The 21,425-nt window shown below is 47.2% G+C and overlaps 1 protein-coding gene across 1 annotated transcript in view; it reads left to right on the top strand.

Annotated features, from left to right (window-relative positions):
- Positions 1–707: 707 nt before the first annotated feature.
- LOC136106271 (exocyst complex component 1-like) overlaps positions 708–21,425 on the top strand; it is a 31,012-nt gene continuing 10,294 nt past the window's right edge. Inside the window, exons 1-9 of the mRNA XM_065846531.2 lie at positions 708–910; positions 2,298–2,425; positions 7,392–7,551; positions 8,022–8,215; positions 12,409–12,636; positions 13,814–13,946; positions 14,814–14,923; positions 16,036–16,185; positions 16,827–16,920. Of these exons, the coding sequence (XP_065702603.1) occupies positions 787–910; positions 2,298–2,425; positions 7,392–7,551; positions 8,022–8,215; positions 12,409–12,636; positions 13,814–13,946; positions 14,814–14,923; positions 16,036–16,185; positions 16,827–16,920 (1,321 nt within the window). The 5' untranslated portion in view covers positions 708–786. The remainder of the gene's footprint in view (positions 911–2,297; positions 2,426–7,391; positions 7,552–8,021; positions 8,216–12,408; positions 12,637–13,813; positions 13,947–14,813; positions 14,924–16,035; positions 16,186–16,826; positions 16,921–21,425) is intronic.

Genomic DNA, 21,425 nt, shown 5'->3' with positions numbered 1-21,425 from the left:
GTATGTTCTTTCTGCTGCTCATGGGTCTGAACCTTAGGGACCTGGGGCAGCTGTTTTGGGGAAGCATCTGCCCTGGCCTGCACAGCTGCAGGGGACCAGAGTGGGACCCATGGGAGAGGAACTGGGGAGAGAAGAGGAGGGGGAAGCAGTGGTGACCTGACGCCCCTCTCCCTCTGACATTTCTCCAGAAATGAGTATTTTGGCAGACCAAGGAGAGAGTGGGGAATCCCAGAGCTGTTATCTGAGGAAAAAGGAAGAACAGGTAGAAGTGTGTGACCCAGGAGAGTGATTTCTTGAGCTGTAAGTGCTGCAACAACTTGGGCCAATAAAAATCATCAGGCAATGGTTTACTTGTAGCTGCTAACCTGTTTTGCCTGCCCATGGACATGGTCTTGTTGCTCAAGACACTATGCTGAGTTGGAACCAAAAGTATGTTTGGTTTTTTTTTTTTAAGAAATCAGAAAAGCTTTATTGTGGCCTTATTAGGCTGGATCCACCAGTGTGTCCTGCTTGCACTAGGCAGGAATTCAGACCACCTTATTGTAAAAGGCCCTTTTGACCTTGAGTCTACAACAATTCCTTGACACTCATGCTGTCTGCAAGACAACAGAGATGAAATCAGTGTGGGAGAAGGTATTTTACTGGTGTGCCAGGAGCTTGCGTGTGGATCATCTCTCCAGCCTGTTTGTGATTTGCAGGAGGTGCCATGCCGCCCGTGGAACTGTGAGCATCAGCAGAGGCACAGGCAGGATAGGACCGCTTGCCATTTGGTGTTTGGGTACCACCATGGCTTCTCTTTGGAGCTCGCTGGAAAAAGATGTGTTCAACCCACAGAAAAAGAGGCTGCTGGAAACCATTCGTGTCTGGAAGACGGGGAAGAAGAAGAAAATGTCCATTCTCTGTGTTGTAGGTGAGAAGCGTAGGGGTGTGGGAGATGGGTTGAGTTGCAAACCCAGGAAGGTTTCTTGCAGCTCTAGTCAGAGATTTTGGCCTCTGATGGCTCTTTTTCTAACCTGGGAGAAGAGACAGGACTGCTACTTGGAATGCTGTATTTTAAGATTAGATTAAGGAAATGTTAATCTAAAAATAGGAGATGTGCCATGTCTGTATAGTTATGTCAAGAACTGGCAACAAGAGCACAAGTTCCCTCTTGAACGTCAGAGGATCTTCAGCTGGCTAGAGGGAGCTGGGGTCTGCAGGATTGCCTCCTTCACCAGTGCAAGATGTTTTTGGTTTGGGGGATTTTTTTTATCATTTGCATCAAAACTGTCATTAGAGGTCAGCAACAAACCATTCTTACGTGACACAGCATTACAGCCTCATTCTGTGTCTCTGTAGTTTTGGTGAGAGTTTTAACAGTACCCAGACATTTCAGGATTATGTAGCTATTTGATGAGGATCTAAAGGTGCAAGTACTTTGGGAATTTTCCATCTCCTAAGAAGCTGTTAACACAGATTTTTTTTTTGTTTGACAAACTTATAGAGGAGACCCTTTCCTGCCAGTGAGTTTCTAGGCAGCACAGTCACCTGTTACAAGATTATTTTCTGATAGCCCAGGCCACAGTGTTTGAGCTAAATGATGTGCTTCAATTCCTTCTGTAGTCAATGGAGGCAAGAGGAATATCTCTAAGGATCCACCCTCTAAGTAGCATTTAACATACATGAGTTACCACCCCCTGGTCCATGCCTCCTTTTTGGAGATATCTAGCTTATCAAAATTAGAACAGCCAGAATGACGTACAGTGAGCACCTCCCAGATGAACCAAGAGCTGACTGTCAGATAATTGGCATTGGAACTGATTTTTGATGGGATCTGTTAGTGTGAATATTAGTCAAATGATGCAGTACTTTTGGACCTTCTTGTAGGGCCAGCAATATGGGATGTAACTATCATAAATCTTATTTCACTAGGGTGCCCTGTTGCGTTTGGATGTTGCTGAAATGTTTCTTGTACCTTGTGCAGAGCACAATGGCTTGGTTTAAAACTCACTGAAATTATTGGGAATCTCTCCATAGGCGTCAAAGTACTCTGGATTAGACCCCAGAGATCACTTCCCATACGTAAATACTCAACAAAGAGGAAAGTCGGTAGAAACCCTGTAGCATCTCTCCATACAGCCACAATGCAAAATCACTGTCTGTGTGTCTGTCTGCAGCTGCCCACTCACACTGAACTGTTGTGTACTGGGCTAACAATAATATGGTGGGTTGTTTTGTTGTTGTTGTTTGGTTTTTTGTCTGTTTTTTGATGTGTTTTTTTGGTGTTTTTTAAACCCTCCCGTGTCTCTCCTCCTCAGTGGATGCCTTTAGGCCAATGCAGCCGTTTCTGGTGAAGGTCAAGGCAGACCGAGGAGAGCAATACAAGATAGCCTACAAGTGGCCTTTAGCAGAGCTGAAGCTGGTAGATGGCAAGACTCTCAGTCAGGTAGGACTGATTTTTCCTTCTGTGGCTGTGCTGGTTTGACTGAAAATGGGTTAATTTTCTTCATTCAGTTAGAAACCTTTCTTTTCCATAGCTAGCATGCTCATTATTTGGACTTAGTTTGATAACAAGCAGATAACACCCCAGCACAGAGTCAATGTTTTTAATTGCTCTGGTCTGAGAGCCAAGAACACTCTGAGGGCTCTGCCTTCTGCGTTGAGGAAGGGGGACAGAAATGGGGCAGAGCTTGACTGACATCCAGACTGATCAATGAAAGTATTCCATCCCACTGGGGTCATGCTTCGGATTTAAGAGTGGGGCTTTTTGGTTTCTCACCCCTTTTTGCACTGCTCTTCCGCTATATCTCTCTGTCTCTCTTTGGCATACCTGGGAAGCTTGGTTGGGACGTTTAGCCCAGCCTTTTGCCATCCTGCAGAGGGCTTTGGGCTTTTCTGTCTTCCCCCTCTCTTCAGGATCAGCTGTTGGGACCAGGCTGTTTCCTAGGACAGGCTGTTCAGCATGTTCATGAGGAATTGCCTTGAGTATCTTTTATTTCTATTTTATATATATATTTACTAGTAGTGTATTAGTATTTTGTTATTTTATTAAACTGTGTTTATCTCAATCCAAGTTTCTCCCCTTTTGATTCTCTCCCCTGTTAAGGGGTGAACGAGTGGCTGTGTGGTTGTATTGCCAGCTCGGGTTAAACCAGGACGGTGGCAAAGGGCAGAACTGATCATGGTGGAGAGATATGTATGAAGTGAGAGAGACACAAGCCAAGATCCACAGGGGAATTTGGGTGCTCTGGAGCACAACCCATATGTTTAGATGGTGGGAAGAGCAGTGGGTGGGCGGTGTGTGTGATTTCTAATGCAGGACTGAACGAGCCTGAATGGTGCTAACTTGGGGAAATCGATGATCATGACCCATGAGGGAAGTCCTCTGCCTTCCCTCAGAGCTGTTCCCTGGGGTGTGGTGAACTAAGGTCCCTCCCTGGATGGTTCCTCCACCCTATGTCAGTGCTTTTGGACTTCTTGTTTCCCTCACCTCTCCCAGGGAGATGCCTGTGCCCAGGATGCTGAGGCTGGGGTGATTTCCTCTCTCCCAAGTCATCCCTCCCTAAGTTAGGAAATGTCAGGCTGGCCAAATCCCTGACCAGGGTGAGCAGTGGGTGGGCAACCACTGCACAGACACCACTTCCATCAAAATCAGTCATGAAACTCTCCGTATTCCTCAGGTGGAGGACCTCTCAAAGCTCTTTGCGGCAGCCCGCAGAGGCTGGAGAGATGGGCTGCAAAGCACCACTCTTGTCAGGTCTCCAGCATTGGCAGAACACATTGACAGGCCCATCTGTTGATCCGTGTTGACAAAGCTTCTTGACAGACATTTACATAGGGTATTTAAAGATTAAATGGGGGCATTTACTGAAAGAAGGATTACAGAGAGCTGGAGTCAGTGTGAGTCTGCGCTTTTAGGGTGACATTAAGGTTTTTGGGAAAGCAAGCATGGACAAGATATTCTCTTTCTGCTGCTGGGGCTTGCAGAGTGTTGTTAAAGTTGTTATAATTAGGTTTTTTATTAATGTGGATGTTCCAGGGCCTTTGGCAAGGTGCCTGGGCTTTCACTAGCATAGAAATAAATGAGAAAAAGAACAGCTTTCCAGTTCTGCATCCAGGACAAATAAAGTACATCTGCACAGCATGTCTGAAAGGAAAATCACAATTGCAGTTTTGTAGGGCATCTCGATCCTATGGGTAGAACTGAACTGATATCTCATTGTCTTACATTTTCCTGTAGACAAGGAAATACGTGCTTTCATCCTGCCTGAGCTTCCCTTCAGAAGATGAGGCTGGCACCACCAAGTGTTCTAAACTGCTTTGTTTCCTGAGGATTTAAGATTAGAAGATACCTCCAGGCTTTTCAGTCCTTTCCCCCTCACTTGCCATCCCAACGAGATAAACCGATCATACTCTCTCTTGGAGTATTAGTGTATTTTTCAACCCCCTCCTACTGGGAGGCAAATGAAGAACTTGGTTGTCCCAATGGCTAAAGCCTTCTTACAACTCCCACCCTGTCCCCATCGTTGTCCTTTAGGTTAGACAGCTCTTCTCCTTTGCAGATATATTTTTAGGTTGCCATCAACTCCCCTATTAACTTTCCTTCTGGCAGGCTAAGCAGACTTATGTCTTAGTCTTACAACTTCTCTCTTTGTCAGGCCTGGAGCCCCCTTCCTTGCCTCTTCCAGGATGAACTCATCTTTCTTGAATGCACGAGTAGCCAGAATTGTCCATATCATTCCTAAAATGGGATCTACTTACCAGCTGAACCTGCTGCACAAGGTCCCCGGGCAGAGGAGAGGCTGAAGCAGCAGGCGGCTGCCAGGACATGGTGACATCTCTCAGGGTCTCACCACGGAGACCCCAGCACAAGGCAAGGTCTGCAGTTCAGCCCAGTGCTCAAGTCAGCACAGTTCCTCCCTGTTGCATGGCTTAACAGGTCCATGGCAATCCAAACAAGAGGTGCTGGAGTGAGTTCAGAGAAGGGAACGGAGCTGGTGAGGGATCTGGAGCACAAGTGTGATGGGAGCGGCTGAGGGACCTGGGGGGTTCAGCTGGAGAACAGGAGCTGAGGGGAGACCTTCTGATATCTGAACTGCCTGAAAGGAGCTTGGAGTATCGAGGGTGTTTGTCCCTTCTCCCAAGTAAAAAGTGACAGGATGAGAGGAAATGGCCTCAAGCTGCACCAAGGGAGGTTTAGACTTGATATTGGGAACAATTTCTTCCCCAAAGGGCTGTGGGGCATTGGAACAGGCTGCCCAGGGCAAAGGGGAGTCACCATCCCTGGAGGGTTGAACAGAGGTGGAGATGAGGTTCTCAGGGACATCGTTTAGCGACAATGTTGGGTTAATGGTTGGACTTGAGGGTCTCTTCCAATCAAAATGATTCTGTTATTCTGCGACTCTATGATAGCATCACCTACAGCCAAACCCCAGCCAGTGTGTCAACATTCAGCACACACAGCAAGGGCTTGCTCGGGCACTGGGAAGCCCCCTGCTCCCCAGCACCAGCAAAGTACCGATGCTGCAAGTCCAGCAGTGCTTAAAGCTACAGCTCCCTTGACCAAAACAAAGTTAATATTTATGAAGCGATTAATGCACGCCTCCCTGCTTTAATAGCTCCTCATAAGGCGTGCTATAAACCACGCGTGCTGTGAATTCCTCCCTCAGACATCTCTGCTCTGCGCTGTTGCAGGGGCTGCTACGGAGCCTGCAAAGCACTGCGGGGGTGTGATGTATTGCTTCAAGGTGTTCAGAAAGCAACCCTTAAAGTGTTACAGGGCTGCATCAATCTTCATAAACTCTATGTCTGTGATGATGATTAGTATCAATAATTATAAGTGCAGCTTCTAAGTTCTTCAAAAGATGAGATCAGGCTGTGCCGCAGAGCTAATGAGATGGTGCAGGAAGGAGTTTGTTTCTGTGAGATGTTTCTAGCTCAGCAACCTCCCTTACTCTCTCCACCTATATACCATTTAGTTGCAAAAACTAAGTCTTCTGTGGCTGGAGTTCCCCCTCCATGAGACTACATCCTTTAGATATAGATAGATGTAGAGGTCTTGACACTTATGTTAATGAAAACCACATGGGGAAATGTGGGGGCATTTTTTTGTGGGTGTTCCCAGTTTTGAGAGAAGTTTGAAGTTTCAGGTTGGATGAGGACTGCAGAGGGGAATATCTGCAGTGGGAGGCAGGGTCGAGCTGGTCTTACCCCAAATACTTAACTCCAGCTGATTTGAGCTTTCTCATTCAGCATGTCATTACACTGCAGAGCTTATTGCCACGGGATGCTGTAGATGCCAACGCTATGAATAAGTTCAAAAAACCATTAGAGGAAATCAGGGACTGTAGGTCCTTCAAGGGCTGTTAAACACAACGCTGTGGATACAACCCCTGGCTCAGCAAGCTGCTGGAGGCTGGCAGGGAAACCTGAAGGCAATTTAACTCTGGACTTGCCTTTGAATGCTTTTTCTCCCACGCATCTGCCACTGGTCACTGTCAAAATTCATCAGTGTTCATCCTCCAAAATTTGCAGTAAAAGGTGAGGGATTTATATAATCTGACAAGAAATCAGATTGCTCTATCAGGACACTGGGACTGGTTGATTGCTTGGTCTCACCCACTATGGACATCCTGATGTCCATTTCTAGTGTCAGAATTGCTGTACATCCTTTATTTTCAGTGTTTTTATCGTGCTTACAATTATTTGCCAAGTCCTGTGGACGTACCTCTCAAATCCTACCCAGTTGCTTTGGGATAACAGTATAAGTTCAGGGAGAGATGTCTGTATCTGCAGGAAAGAAACATGAAGAAGTATTTGCTGTTAACCAGAGGAGTTGCCTGCTGTCAGTGTGGAAATACAGAGCTTGTCAGGGAATCAATCGATTGAAAGACTTCACATCAAACTTGTTACAACAGTTACCTTGGGCATGGTAGAGTCGGTGTCCATCACATCAGGTGTTGTTGGAAGGTTGGGAGCAATAGCCCCTTTTAGCCCTTCACCAGATCTGAGTCTAACTATAACTGTGTAGCTCCATCAAAACCAGTCTAGTTGCTGCCATGATATGGCCAATAGCACTGGGGTCACCTTCCCAGTATGTGCCAGTTGGGATTTTTGCTAGGTGGTCTCAGGGATCTTCAGCATCACCCCCCTGGCTGAAGGAACTGAGCTGCTGGTGCAAGCAGAGCTCTCTCCTCTAACATCTAAGCCACTTGCAATGTGGATTCCTGAAAACCCCAAAGCTTGAAACTGCAACATAGGCATGCAACAAGAAGGTGTTTTTCTTCCCAGTGCACAAGTTGTTTTCACAGTGTTCAGTGTTTGTGATTAAAATGTGCTGCAAACCTGTGCTGAGTGTATGTGGTGTGCCGAGTGATGTCTAATTGATGTGGTAATTAACTGTTGGCATCTAGGCAAGCCTGGATTTTGATCTGCAGTTCGATAAGGTTTACAAGTGGACCACTAGCAGCTTTGATGAGAAGAAAACCTTTATCAGGTGCTTGTGGAAGCTGAACCACCGATTCCTTGCCAGCTCTATCACGTTTGTGAATGTCCCCTCCTGTGCAGCAGAAGGTAATCAGTTTCCTTGTCACACTTATGGTGGTTTGGGTTTTTGCATCATCAATATCATCACTTTAGGAATAGCAGGTGAATAAATTTAAGTGAATGTGGATGATAGGAGTGGTGGAGGTGGGTACCAGTGAGAGGGAAGGAGGAGAATCCATGTGTTGTGAATCTGGTGGCACAGCTACCTGATTTATCCACAGACCCTTGTCATGAAGACACAGCACTAGGCTGGGAAGAAAAATATATGTACAGTTTATCCTGTCTTCAGAGATGCTATCTGCACTCTGAGCTGGGCAAGATGAGCAGTAAAGTGTTGGTAACGTCAGCCCAGGGGGAGACTGGCCGCTTGCCTGGTAAGGTTTCCCAGTAGTTTATCAATAAATACAGAGATATATCTATGTATATAGAGATATAAAAAATATAAAATGACATAGCTAGAAAGCTTTAGTCATCTCTGTCTCCTGCTGTCCGTGCAGGGAGACAAAGGTCCCAAGAAGGCAGGAAGGACACTGCAGAAATGGAGAGCCAGGAGGAGCTCAGTGTGTACCAGGAGATGACACCAAAGGAAGCTGCTGACGTGTTGAAGCTGATGGAGGAGTACAAGCCCCTCGTGAACAACTCTGTGGCCTTTGCAGAACAGCTGAGCAATGATCTCCAAGTGCTGGATGAGGTAAGAGGGCCAAGGGCTGTGACACCTGGAAAGAAGGTGCCAGGCATGTAGGGCACTGGACTGAGTGTCTGAGCATCAGCAGCTCTTTAATTTACTGGGAACACATGATCTGAGAGCAAGTAATCTTGGTGTTGTGCTGTTAAAGGCATCTAACGTGCTTAACCACCCTTAGATACTGGCTTGAGGTGGTGTCCCTCTGATGAACATGGCGACTGACCAGCTCAGGACACATGAAGCCCATTGTCAGTTCTGCAAAGGAATAAAACAAAATAGTGGCACAGCCTCAGCCACAGAGGAGGACACGGAGCCCAGCTGCATGTGGACATGTAGCTGTGAGAGATTATAACTTCTGGAGGCAGTGCAGGGATGGGTAAGGGTTTAATTGTGGGGAAAAATTAAGTGGGGTGCTCTGGGGCTGGCTGAGGGAGGTGGATGAGCCTGGGGAGCTCTGGGAGCTCCTTCACATTGTGCAGAAGGTCTCTGTGTCCCATGCGGTGTGCATTAGGACCATCATTTCTGCAGTCAACAGCACAGAAGGAATTTGTCTCACTGCTGGGTCTACAAGCTGTGCCCCCAGCCAGGTCAGTGAACAGCAGCAATCTTGAGCAACCCCACAGCCTTAACCACATCTGGAAAAGATTTACAGGAACTGTCCCGAGGGGAAAACGCGGTGACGATGTCCATGTGTCCATGAGGGCAGATGTCCCATGGGGAGGTTTAGCCTGACAGACACCTCAGGGCACCGAGAGCTCCCCAGGCTCCTGACAAATCCACAGCCAGGTCTGGAGCCTGTGGAGAACCTCATCCAACATGGGCATCTGCACCCAGGTCATGCAGAAGCAATGGGAATGTGTCCTGCCATGTTGCCATGAGGTCTGTCACAGATACCTCAAAAATTCCTGTTATTTCTCTCTTTTTTTAAAAAAAACCAAACACACACCAAACATGCATGAGCACATTGGTCACCTCTAGAAGGGAAGAACAGAGAGAAGCTGGGTAGGATGCATAAAAGACTGTTGAGTCAGGGACAGAAGGGATGAGTGTGCATGCAAAAAGTGGAGGGTGATGGAGAGCAGAAAGGGTGGTCTGACAGGCAGGATGCCTGGAAGAAAAGGAAAAGGCCAACAATGATCCCTGCAGAAGGAAAAGCAGCAGCTAGGAAGAAAGAGAAAAGGGAAAAATGAACCGAGCTGCAAAGAGATAAAAAGCAAGAGATAAACAGTAGTAGAAAGGGCCAACGAAGAAGGCACACATTATTTTCAGACTAGTGAGCGTTATTTACTTTATCAGTTTCTGTATTTTATTGCATTTCTGAAGAGAATAACTTGTTTCTTTGAGTGCTGAAGCAAAATAATAAGATACCTGCTTCGAGCATTTATCTTATGCTAATGTATCTGGTGCTAGGATTTTATGGGTACGTAACTGAAGAACAAAGGGAGGAATAAAAAGCCAAAGGAAATATCCTAAAACATATGAGAAACCACAAACTCTAAATCCAACCTCCTTTAGCTCCAGTATTTACTGTAGTCCCAATTTGTATTTATATATGACTTATGACACTAGGAAATTTAATAGTTAATCTGGAAGACCAGACTCCTGAGGTCTGCTCCTCCTTGCTCTTGTCGTGCAGGCACTTTGCGACTGTTTCCCAGCTGTAAACTACCCTTTGAGAGTAACTAATGAATCTCTATTAAGTTCTTTGAGATGAAAGGTGCTGTTGAATACATAATTTTAATGCCCTCTAATGAATAAATGTCACTTATTGCTAATACAAATTAATTAATGAGATGTTTCTAATTCTAAGGTTTAATCTATGACATTAAGTGTTATTAACACCAACAAGTTAGACTAGCACATGCATATATTTAAACGTTTTTTCCCCACATCCTGGTGACAACACCTTGTCCTCTGCTTACAATACAAACCACCCTCTGCTAACCCATCTCTTCTGGGGATTGTGAAACACTGCACCAGCAGCAAGGAAGTGCTTATCTGCTCGGGAGGGAAGGAAAGCACAGCCAGGACAGCTGGGAGGCCGCCAGCTCTGATTTCTACATTGGTATTCCGACATCCTTGCAGGATCCCAGCGCCTGCTGAAAGGCAGGCAGCTCCTGGCAGCTTTGTGCCATCTCCTGCGGGAGAGTTATTACCCTGATGCGAGCGGCGATTCTCCGGAGAGCCCTTTGAGCCCGCGGTTGTCCCGCCAATGTCACCGGTGATGCTTTGCTCCAGGCAAACCCCCGTGGGTCTGTTAAGCCCTAATAAGACAATCTGAAGGCGCGACAGTGACAGGCTTGTGGGAAGTTTATGGCTGTAATTTAGGAACATTTAATAAAAAGTGAAGCTGCAGGCAGAGCCCGTGGCTGTGCCGGGGTCCCTGGTGTGCGGCTGGGAAGCATCAGTCTGGGGAGGGGGCTATTTGCTCCTGCCCAGGTCCCTTGTGCTGGCCCGCATAGGCTGGTTGGGCTCTGAGCAATAAGGAGCATTTGCTCAGTGTTGTTGGTGCTTTTGGAGATGAGTATCTGTGTGCATTAGCAATCCCTGCTTCAAACGTGGCTGGCAAATGAAACCTCTGCTTGCCCTGCTGCCACCAGGCTCCCCTGGGACAGCTGCATCACTCTGCACTGGGATAGCTGCATCCCAGCCTTTGAGAGAGACACTTTGCTGTGTTTGCTATAATATCAAGATTTTCTTCTCTACAGAATTTCCTGACCTTTCTAGATCCTTTGTAAAATTGCCAACATATGAAGGCCAGCCCCCTATAGTCCTTTCTCCCATGCTTTCCCAAAAGGGCACTACATTTGTCACAGGAGAGTGCAATCCATGCTTTGCCAGTGAGACCAAAGCCACACGGTCCACGTGTGTGTAGCAGAGTGGCTCTCACACGTTTCAGGAGCATCTCCGTGCTGGTCCAGCATCTTGTCCTGCATGTAGCACCTGTAGAGCTGGAGATGCCAGCTCATCTTTATCCCAACAGCAATGCAGGTGGAACTCAAAGAAAAGAAAGTCCTTAACACGGAGATTGTAGATGTCCAGCATCTATTGGGCTTTCAGACATTCATAATTTGGAGCCCCAGTAACCTGACTTGGGTTCACTAGAGTTTGCTTCCCTGCCTCGTGTCGTTTCCCACCGGAGAGCTGGGCATGGGATGTACTGGGGATGCAGATGCTTCTGTTGTTCTTCTTCACTTAATGAAAAATATGTCAGGTAAATGAAAATCAGAAAAGACAAACTTCTTCAAAAGCTTTATTAATGGAGAGAAAAATAGCAGTCTGGAAGCCTCGTGCCTCCTAGGCCTGTGTCTATTGATTGTTTTCTTTGGTATCCTGCATGGTACATAGGCCCTGAAAATGATACAATTAACATTTGGAAGCACTTAATCTCTAGCAGAGCTTGTCAGCAGTGATTAACACGCTGTTACATCTCTACCACCCATCAAAACAAATGCCTGAGAAATCCCAAGGCAAATTGTGCCTTCGGTTGCCGTATTAGAGACATATATATGTGCACGTCTCATGCATGATTTAACTGTTTATTAATTCCACTACCAGAGAAGCTCAGATGGGTAACACCCTGGCAGCAGTGGCAATGCCCAGGATTGTGTTAAATATGGTGTGACAGGCACGTGGCAGGGCCATGGTCTGCATAAATGCATTAAAACCAGTCAGAAATGGCCAATGCCTCAAAGCTGGCATGTTTCCTTACAAGTATTGTTGGGATGGACACCTAGGTCCTCAGGGAAGTTGTGGGGATTGAGGTTTGGAGACTCTGTGCAGTGTTCAGTTGAGACTTTCCCAGTGCACAGAGGGAAAAGTGGGGTGCAGAAGCCAGCAGGGCTTGGTACCCTCTCCAAACCTACAAAGACTGTGTTCTGCTTGTGGTTGGATTTGCCCAGAGACTCTGCAGCGATCTCTTTGCTGTGGCAGATGAAAGTCCTCTGAGCATACACCTTGCTTAGGGGAGGGTTTTGTTTTGCCCTGATACTCGGCACTTGCAGATGGTTGCTGTTGGAGAGTTTAGCCAAGTGCAAAGATAAGACATTGACCTTCTGCAGGTGGTGATGCAGGACAGCTGCAATTATAACAGCATGTTGTAGTGACAAGGTTTCTGCTTTGAGAGTGAAAGTCAGGATATTTGACTCTGAGATGGTGGTGACCAGTCCCTGCTACACTGCTGTTTCTCCATTTCACAGGCCAACCTTAGAGCCATCATCTCTTCTGAGAAGCAGGTGACACAGCTGATGAGCTCTATTGATGAGGCCCTGGTGGAGGTGGACAGAGTGGAAGAGACCTTGCAGATCTACGATGAGTTACTGGGAAGCGTGAAGCAGCAGATGGACCACATCTACCATGAAAACTCCTTGCTAGATCACGTAGTTTCCAACAAGACAAGGCTGATGGATGAGATCCTCTTCCTCACGGTATGTGGATTTGCAAAGACAAATCTTCAGCCTCCTGAATTTATTAGAAAAAACTTGTAGTCAGCCTCAAATACTCTGAGAACTATTATCTGTCTGCAAAGGCTACAGAGCTGTGCTGGCTTAGACATCTGAGACTTTGTTGAAATGATGATATAGGGATGGCTATGGAGCTGGGATGGACTATAGGCAGACCAGCAGCAGACATGATGTGCAGTACCCTCACTGTGGTCCAGGGTTGTAAGAGGGGACTCTTAAAGTCCTTCTCATGGGACAGATCAGCCTCAAATGATTAGCTAAGGACCTTCCAAACACAGCTCTGCAGCCTTCCACTTGGGATGCTACGCTCTGCCTTTCACTATCAGCTTTGGGACTTCTTACATGATCAGAGACTGCTGGGGCAGTCCAAAGCACTGAGATCCTCCCAAACTCATGCCTTCAAATTTCAGGCATCCCTATGCCTGGTTTGTGGGGTTCCTTGAGGGAAGCAATTGTCACTGACGGTAGTTGCTTTCTTCCTCCCTTCGCTTGGTGGCTCTCAGTTTATACATTTGCACTAGGGAAAACTGCACTCACTGGTAGATAATAGTAATTTCAGTAGCCAATAATCATGACCCAGGAATACACAAGTATCCATTGTGGAGTAAGAAGCTTTTCTCTGCAGTACCTCAAGCCACAGAGACACCAGCACAGGGGACAGCACAGCCAGAGGAAAGACTCTTGATCAGCTCTGGGAGTATGGGGAAGCAAATGATTTACATACATAACATACCACAAATGCAAGAACTGTGCTGTTAATTCTCACTTTCATTGCTTATGGTGACCCGTCATTGACCTTTTCATTTTTGAGTAACTGAAGCTGCAGTTTCCTTTGCTTTTGCTTTCTCCTCCCTATCACTTTGCTGCCAGTAGTGGTCCCAGAGGTGCCGACCCTTTGCAAACTTGTGCTGAGGTTTCCCAGGGCTTCCTCTGGGACTGCTGCAGTTGTTAATGTGCAGACCTTTGGTTTTAGTGGGGACAGGGCAGCATGGTCTTCTTGAGAGACACATGCAGCCTGGCAGCTGAAGGTGGCACTTGGCTATTTCAAGCCAGCAGACTTCTGGGTAGATTGAGAGTTGAGATGAGATGAGAAGAGAAGCTGGATGTGCTTGTACTTGTTCTTTTGTGGCTTTCCTTTCAGACCCACCTCGACCTCAGCAAGGAACACTGTGATGCCTTGAGCCAGGCAGATCTTTCCAGCCCCAGCAAAGTGAAAGCCTGCATTGCTGCAGCAGAGGCTTTGTCTGCCTGCATGAACATCCTGATACAGCCCGGTGAGTTGCAAGCAGAGATTTATGTCTGCAGACAGCAAAGCCACTGGCTCATCTACCACCCAGCACCATCCTGTGCTACCCAGCCTCTGCAGATACCCCTGAACTTGTATAAGCAAGAGGGCTTGTTCCCAGGAACTGGCTCACATGCTCGCTGGGCAGCCTGTCTGGGGCACAGTGAAAAAGAAATTGAAGGCAGGCATGTATTTGGGAAGCTAAGCAGCACTGACTTGGGGGTACCCAGGGTGTACAGTGCAAAGCTACAGACACTGTTTTCCTGCAATGCACCCAGAGCTGCGAACTGGGGAAACGGGCTGGCAGGGTCAGCTTTCTGCTGGAGATATCACTGAAGCTTTCACAGTCTTCAGCAGCTTCACCTAGAAGCACAAACAAGCAGGGCTGGAAAAACCAACATAACATTGCTGGTGAACATCCTTGGAGAAAAGTATCTGGTGGAGGATTGTCTCCATTCCTAGAGAAATCCAATCCATGCTGCAAATGGTAAACTGGGGCATCCACGTACCACAGCAGGTCTGCAGGCACCTCCCTGTGGGCTCAGCCATCGACCGGTCCAGTTTACATTGAAGTTGAAGCAAACTTATGGCAAGCATCTATACAATTCCTCTAAATACCTGGACATAAAGCATTGGTGTCTACCATCTTTGTACACCACCTCTTACAGTTTGGAAAGGAACTGGTGGTACCACAGAACACCTTTTTGCCCTTGGTTGGCTTTTGGGTGGTAGTATTTAGCCTGCAAATTACTCCTTGAAGACTTGTTTTATTGGCCAGTGTGCTGAGTGGCATTGGTCTGCAGACATGACAGCTTGTGCTGCTCATATCATGATACCGTCTCTTTTTTCCCTCGAGGTTACCGGAAACTGCAGGCTGTGGCTGAGCAGCTGATCATGTTCGAAACGCTCAAGCAGAACTTTGAAAACTCATTCATCGGTCACATTACGAACATCTTCGAGCTGCAGGTGGGTTTTGCTCTTCATGTGGCAGCGTAAAATCGTGGGAGATTGGAATATTCTGGTACCAGCAGTATAGGGGCTGCCACTGTAAGAAGGTTCTCCCAAAGAGTCTCCCCAAAGAGGTCTTTTCACATGCCTTCCCCTTGCCCTTCGCCTGCAGCCCTCTGGTTAGTTTTACTAGTATTAGGAAGAAATCCAGCACAATTCTGTGTCAGATTACTACATTGCCTCCCGTGATAGTCATTAATCCTCTGGTCATGTTAAAAATTGCTTAGTCCTGAAGATTCTTGCTTTAGATTTTCTTGTTCTACTTTGGGGATGGTTGTGGTGGTCTGTTTGTAGCATAAAATCCCAGGATAAAAGTCAATCCCTTGATCCTTTGATCAACATTTTCAAGTGCTTGTCTTGCAATGTGAAAGATAGGATGGACAATATCTCTGTGGGTAGAAATCTGAAAGGAAAATGTTGTTCTTCTAGATTTCACTTCATGAAGGGAAAAGGAATGACTCCCAAATCTTGATTGTTATTTCCTTGAAATTTCAGCATTTTCTTTCAAGTGTTGACTCTGGGAAGGGATGTGACTGGCAGGGAGCTGGGAGAGAACTGTGGGATCTCCATCCTTGGGGCTTTTCAGGCTCAGACTGGACACATCCCTGAGCAAGCTGCTCCACCTGGACCTGTTCTGAACCTGCCAGGCTCCCATCCCACCTACACGACTCTGAGTCTGCGGTGGCCCTGGCAGATGTGCTGCACCAGCTGTGCAGAATCCTTCCTCTCCACTGCATCCTCTCCAGGCATCCCCACCTCCCGGTGCTTGGAGGGACAGTTTCCAGCATGCTCCTGAAAAATGAGCTTTTCTCCCATGTCTTCTCCTGACCACTGTGCTTAGTGGTAGTATCCCATGTATTACTAGCTCATTCCTCTAGGCCTGGAATTGTTCTCACAATATGGGAATAAAACTAGAGTTGGAAGTGATCATACATGCTCCATTTTACCTTTTAAATTTGCTTCTCAAGCAAAGTCAGACGTGGACATTCAAGGATGATTATGCAATTATTTTCTAGAGCTTTTCAGGGTTATGTTTTATTTGACTCTTTCTGCCATTTCTCCTGCTTTAGGGTAATGCTCAGGTCCCTGCTCTCGGTCAGCCCATTGACAAGCTGTCTGCACCAAGCCACGGTCTCCACCATGAGGAACTGGTGCCCTACACCCCGCTCATGGCCTGGCTGAGGAGCACCAACCCAGTTCTGTTCTGTGATCTCCCCAAGGTACGGCTGAAATCCTGAACAAATATTGCAAACCATCCACCAGGAACAGATTAGTCAAGCTGGTTAATTTGTGATGAGAGCCTGGTTTCACCAAACCCACACCACTCAGTAGCTTCCAGCATCTGGCCCTTCTAGGAGAGTGTCTGGCCAACTTGACCACATGTTGTTGGAACTCTGTGCTTGACAGAAAGCAGTCTGGAACTTGGTGGCAGACATTGTGTTAAAGCAAAAGGTCTGAAATGCTAAAGTTTGGTCTTTTTGCTTTCATCTGGCCATTTCTCTACTGAATGAGAGTAATAAGCATTAAAAGAATGTGGTTAATCTTGTATTTTATCCAACACTGCTTTATTTAAAGGGTTCTGGGGAAGGGACATCTTGAAGTCCTTGGCCTCTTCTATTAGTAAGGACATTGTTAAGTAACTGAGATGGTTTATTTTATATCACTGTGGCTTGGTTTCTATTATTTTTGCTGGTTTTTGCTTTTCTGAAGGTCTTAGACACCAAAACCAAAAGGTCTCTTTCAGTTGCCATCTACTGACTTTCATTTTAAGTCGGCAGCTGAAAAAAAAGCTATGAAGTCATCACTGTTCATGCAGAGATGAGATACACCAGGAATTTTCGTGTCTGTCTTGTTTTTCCAGATCTATGCCCAGAACCTCAGCAGACTCTATGACCGGGAAATCAAAGCCTTTTTTGAACAAGCCAAAACCTTCTTGTTAGGAAGAAGAAAAGGAAGTGAGTGCTTTGCAAATATGACTTCTGTGCTGCTGAGCAGTGATTTATTTACACGTAGCGAACATGGCAATCACGCTCTAGCATGGGTGTCTTCCCCAAATTTTGTGCCATGAATTTACTTTCTCCCCATGGACCATATCTGCAGCTGGCAGCACATGACAAAGCTGCCTCTGCTTTGCACCAGGCGTTGTCTGTGTGAGCCGTGGCACTGTGTGTTACCCAGTTTTGTTTAGCTGCTTTGCAGAGCTTTGCACACCTTCCCTTTGCAGGACTCACAAATGATGCACAGGCGGCCGAGCTGGTGTCCTGAGGGGGACATGAGACCGCCTGGCAAATTCTTGGTCTGTATTTCACGCAAGCAGAACTGGTCACAGACTCCTCAGACACTCTTTTCGCTGTAAGGAGATGGCACCAAGCCCGTCCCTGAAGACACGAGTGTGTTCATAGCAATATTTGTGAGAGCAGGATGATTGCGCAGTGAGCTGACTGTGGGGCTGTGTTGTCCCAAGGTGATCACTTCAACAGAAATCGCTGCATCTGACTCAAAATATTCCAGTCAGGTGTTTCTGAAGATAAAAAGAGAAACTGATCTGTCTCCTCTGGAAGTTTTTGATTGCACAGGAGTCACATTTTCCTTCAGCAAAACCAAGCTCTGTAATGGAAAGTTCCATGCCAGCTTGGCCACGCTTGAATGTCAAAAACCACTTCTCATGGTGTGTTTAGTCTATCAGAGTGCTAGCACAGCTTCTTCCAGCCTCGCACCTACTTCATCAATCTGCGTCCAGACCCCAGAGCCAGAGGGTGAAGCCTTGGGAAGGAAATGGGGCTGGCGGCTGAAGGATCCCAGCCAAGGGCTCTGCCTCCCTGCACTTGCTGAACTGGACCCACAGCAGTGATCATACAGCTCCTGGCCACCTGACACCACAGCCCTGGTATTTACCCATCTCTCGTCTTCTGGGGTGAAGCCCATGCCATTCTTGTGGGGTACAAGGGATGGTTAGAGAATCTGAGCCACGGACAGCTGGAGGGAGCTACCCTGGAGCTCACCAGGATGCAGGATCAGACCATTGCATGTGGTTCCCACTCCTGTGGCTCTCCAGGGCCCTTTTGTTCTGTTTCAGAATTGCCCATTAAGGACAGAATGAATACCTGGGTGTTTTGCTGTAATCTCCCTGCTCTGTGGATGCAGAACCTGGTGAGTCCCAAGGAGGAACAGAGGGAGCCTGTGCTAGCAGCAGCCTGCACATGAGCAGGGACAGGACAATTCTTCTGTCAGCTTTTCCCATGCTGGGGTGACAGAAGAAGCTTCCTCCTCATCCCAAATTTTGCAGCTGTCGACTGGCCTGCATCCCTGTGGGTGGGAGCACTGCGTGTTGCTTGGTTCTACATCAGGGCAGCCGCAGTAGCTCCCACCTCACAGAGGTCCAGTGGCACAGCACCAAGAAGTGGACCTGAGTGCTGGGTCTGCTCACCCTCTTGCTGATCCCAGTACTGCCCCAGTCAGCCAACAGCAGCAGTTTGCAACCCAGAGATGCTGGAGGCTGTCACTGAAGAGAGGGACACTGGAGCACCTCTCAGCTCCTGTTTTCAGGTGTGCATCACAGCCATATCTCAACAGACCCACCACCTCTTCCAGCTCCTCCCTGCCCAGTGCCCATTCCCCCAGGAAAAACACTCAGCCACATGGAGTGGGAAAACAGAGGACCTCAGGACCACGGGACCAAACCAGGACGGCAGTGCTGGGAGTGTACATGTATCTGCAATGGAGCACACTAATCCTGGGAAGGAAGGAAGGAAGGAAGGAAGGAAGGAAGGAAGGAAGGAAGGAAGGAAGGAAGGAAGGAAGGAAGGAAGGAAGGAAGGAAGGAAGGAAGGAAGGAAGGAAGGAAGGAAGGAAGGAAGGAAGGAAGGAAGGAAGGAAGGAAGGAAGGAAGGAAGGAAGGAAGGAAGGAAGGAAGGAAGGAAGGAAGGAAGGAAGGAAGGAAGGAAGGAAGATATAAGGAAAGAAAGAAAGAGGAAGGAAAGAAAGAAGGAAGAAAGAGGAAAGACAGCTATAAGGAAAGAAGAAAAGAGGAAGGGAAGAAAGAAAAAGAAAGAAAGAAGGAAAGAAGGAAAGAAGGAAAGAAGGAAAGAAGGAAAGAAGGAAAGAAGGAAAGAAGGAAAGAAGGAAAGAAGGAAAGAAGGAAAGAAGGAAAGAAAGAAAGAAAGAAAGAAAGAAAGAAAGAAAGAAAGAAAGAAAAGAAAGAAGGAAAGCAAGCAGGCTTCACCTAAATAGTTTTTTGTCACTGGAAAGAAGAGAACAGGGAAAACACTTGGGCCTTTTCTCCCCACTACTTGTCATTTTCAAAACTTTATCCGCTTCAAAGGAAGAAAGAGAAAGTAGAAGCTCAGATACTAATCCTTAATTAAAATGTTCCTTTTTGAAATTTTGCTAGAAATGGAGAAAGCAAGCAACTTGTAGAAATATTTTTCCAGTCAGCAGAAACCTATTTTTCCATACCAGAATGATTTGCCAAACTATGGAGCCAAAAGAGGGAAAAACAGGGATCAAAATCTCTCCTAGTTCTGGCAGAAAAGCAGTGACACGATACAGAGGGTCAAAAAGTAAGTTGTGTAGGGAAAGTCAACAGGGCATGATTACTCTCCTTGTAATTTAAAAACAAGGTAACAGGCAATTAAATGAAAGGGACATGATGAAGAGTGGTAATAAGAAATTATTTGTGCGTAATGCCATTAACCTGCTGTACTTGTTGCTACAAGCTGTTAGTGATGCTGGAGGACTCAGGAAAGCCTATAGCAAGCAGATAACAGGAAAATAAAAAGTGGTGGTAATAATGATCTCAGGGTAATACTGAGAAATGGACTTTCTGAAAAAGGATAGTATTTCACAAGAACTGTAAAGGAAGACACTTTTCCCACAAGGGCTGTTACAATACACATTGTCACCCTGAATGTCCTCCTCCCTCCTTGGAGGTGCCAGGGACACAGCAGTGCTGGAGCGCTCGACGCATCGCTGGTTGGATCTGGGATACCCACCCTTCCAACGCTTTGGCAGTTCCCACTGCTGTGACCTGGACACCGGGGGGACACACCTGTGTTCAAGCAGACAGTGGTGGGCTGGTGATGATCCATCGTGAGGATGTATTGACCCAGGTCAAGAACAGAGCACCATTCCTGTGCTTACTTTCTGGCTTATCAGAGATGCCTTGTCTGTGGAAATCTCCAGCTGGGTGAGGGAGGTGATTGTCCCACTCTGCTCAGCACTGTGAGTGGGTGAGGGAGCTGTGGGGTTCAGCCTGGAGAACAGGAGCTCAGAGGAGACCTTATCACTGCCTACAACTGCCTGAAAGGAGCTTGTAGCATGGAGGGTATTGGCCTCTTCTCCCAAGTAACAAGTGATAGGACAAGAGGAAATGGCCTCAAGTTGTACCAGGGGAGGTTTAGATTGCGTATTAAGAAAAAAGTCTTCCCAGAAAGGGCTGTTGGGCATTGGAACAGGCTGCCCAGGGCAGTGGTGGAGTCACCATCCCTGAGGGGGTTTGAAAGGTGTTTAGATGAGGTTCCTAGGGACATGGTTTATTGCTAGAGTTAGGTTAGGTTATGGTTGGACTCGATGATCCTGAAGGGTCTCTTCCAACTGAAATGATTCTATGACTCTGTGGTGCGGCCTCACCTGGAGCACTGTGTGCAGTTCTGGGCGCCACAGTATAAAAAGGATATAAAGCTGTCCAGAAGAGGGTTACGAAGTCAGTGAAGGTTTGGAGGGGAAGCCGTATGAGGAGCGGCTGAAGTCCCTGGGTTTGTTCAGCCTGGAGCAGACTGAGGGCAGAGCTCATGGGGCTGCAGGTTCCTCAGCAGGAGCAGGAGGGCAGGGCTGAGCTCTTCTCTGTGACAGTGACAGAGCCCAGGGAACGGCAGAAGATGTGCCAGGGAGGGTCAGTGGGACATGAGGAAAAGGTTCTTCACCCAGAGGTGCTGGACACTGAACAGGCTCCCAGGGAGGTGTCATGGCCCAACCTGACAGTGTTCAAGAAGAGACTGGACAGCGTCCTCAGACACACGGGGTGACCTGTGGGGTGTCCTGTGCAGGGACAGGACTTAGACTCCATGATCCTTGTGAGTCCCTTCCAACCCAGGACATTCTGTGATTCTCTCCCTGGGGTGGCTGTCAGAGCTGGCGACAACATATTGGGACAGGATATGTCCAGTTCACATGGATCTCTCGTGCTCACATGCTTTTGCAAGCCAGTGCTGGGTCTTGCCCTTACACATGTCCAGCACTGCCCGCCCTGCTTGGAAGGAGGGCTGTGTGCACCACAAAGCAGTTGTTCTAATGAGATATTCTAATCAGGGCAAATTGGCTTCCAGCTGTTTTCTGCCTCACTCATACTGGGACCAGCTCACCACGCAGCTCCTGCACCCAGCCCAGCAGAGAGGGGTGTATGGTTTGTCTCAACTACCACACTGGGTAAAACAAATAGTTAAAAAAAATACAATGTTCCTCT

Source organism: Patagioenas fasciata, chromosome 11, assembly GCF_037038585.1.
Source record: "Patagioenas fasciata isolate bPatFas1 chromosome 11, bPatFas1.hap1, whole genome shotgun sequence".
Taxonomy (NCBI): domain Eukaryota; kingdom Metazoa; phylum Chordata; class Aves; order Columbiformes; family Columbidae; genus Patagioenas; species Patagioenas fasciata.
Note: the sequence above shows the minus strand (reverse complement) of the source record. Positions and strands in the feature narration are given on the sequence as shown.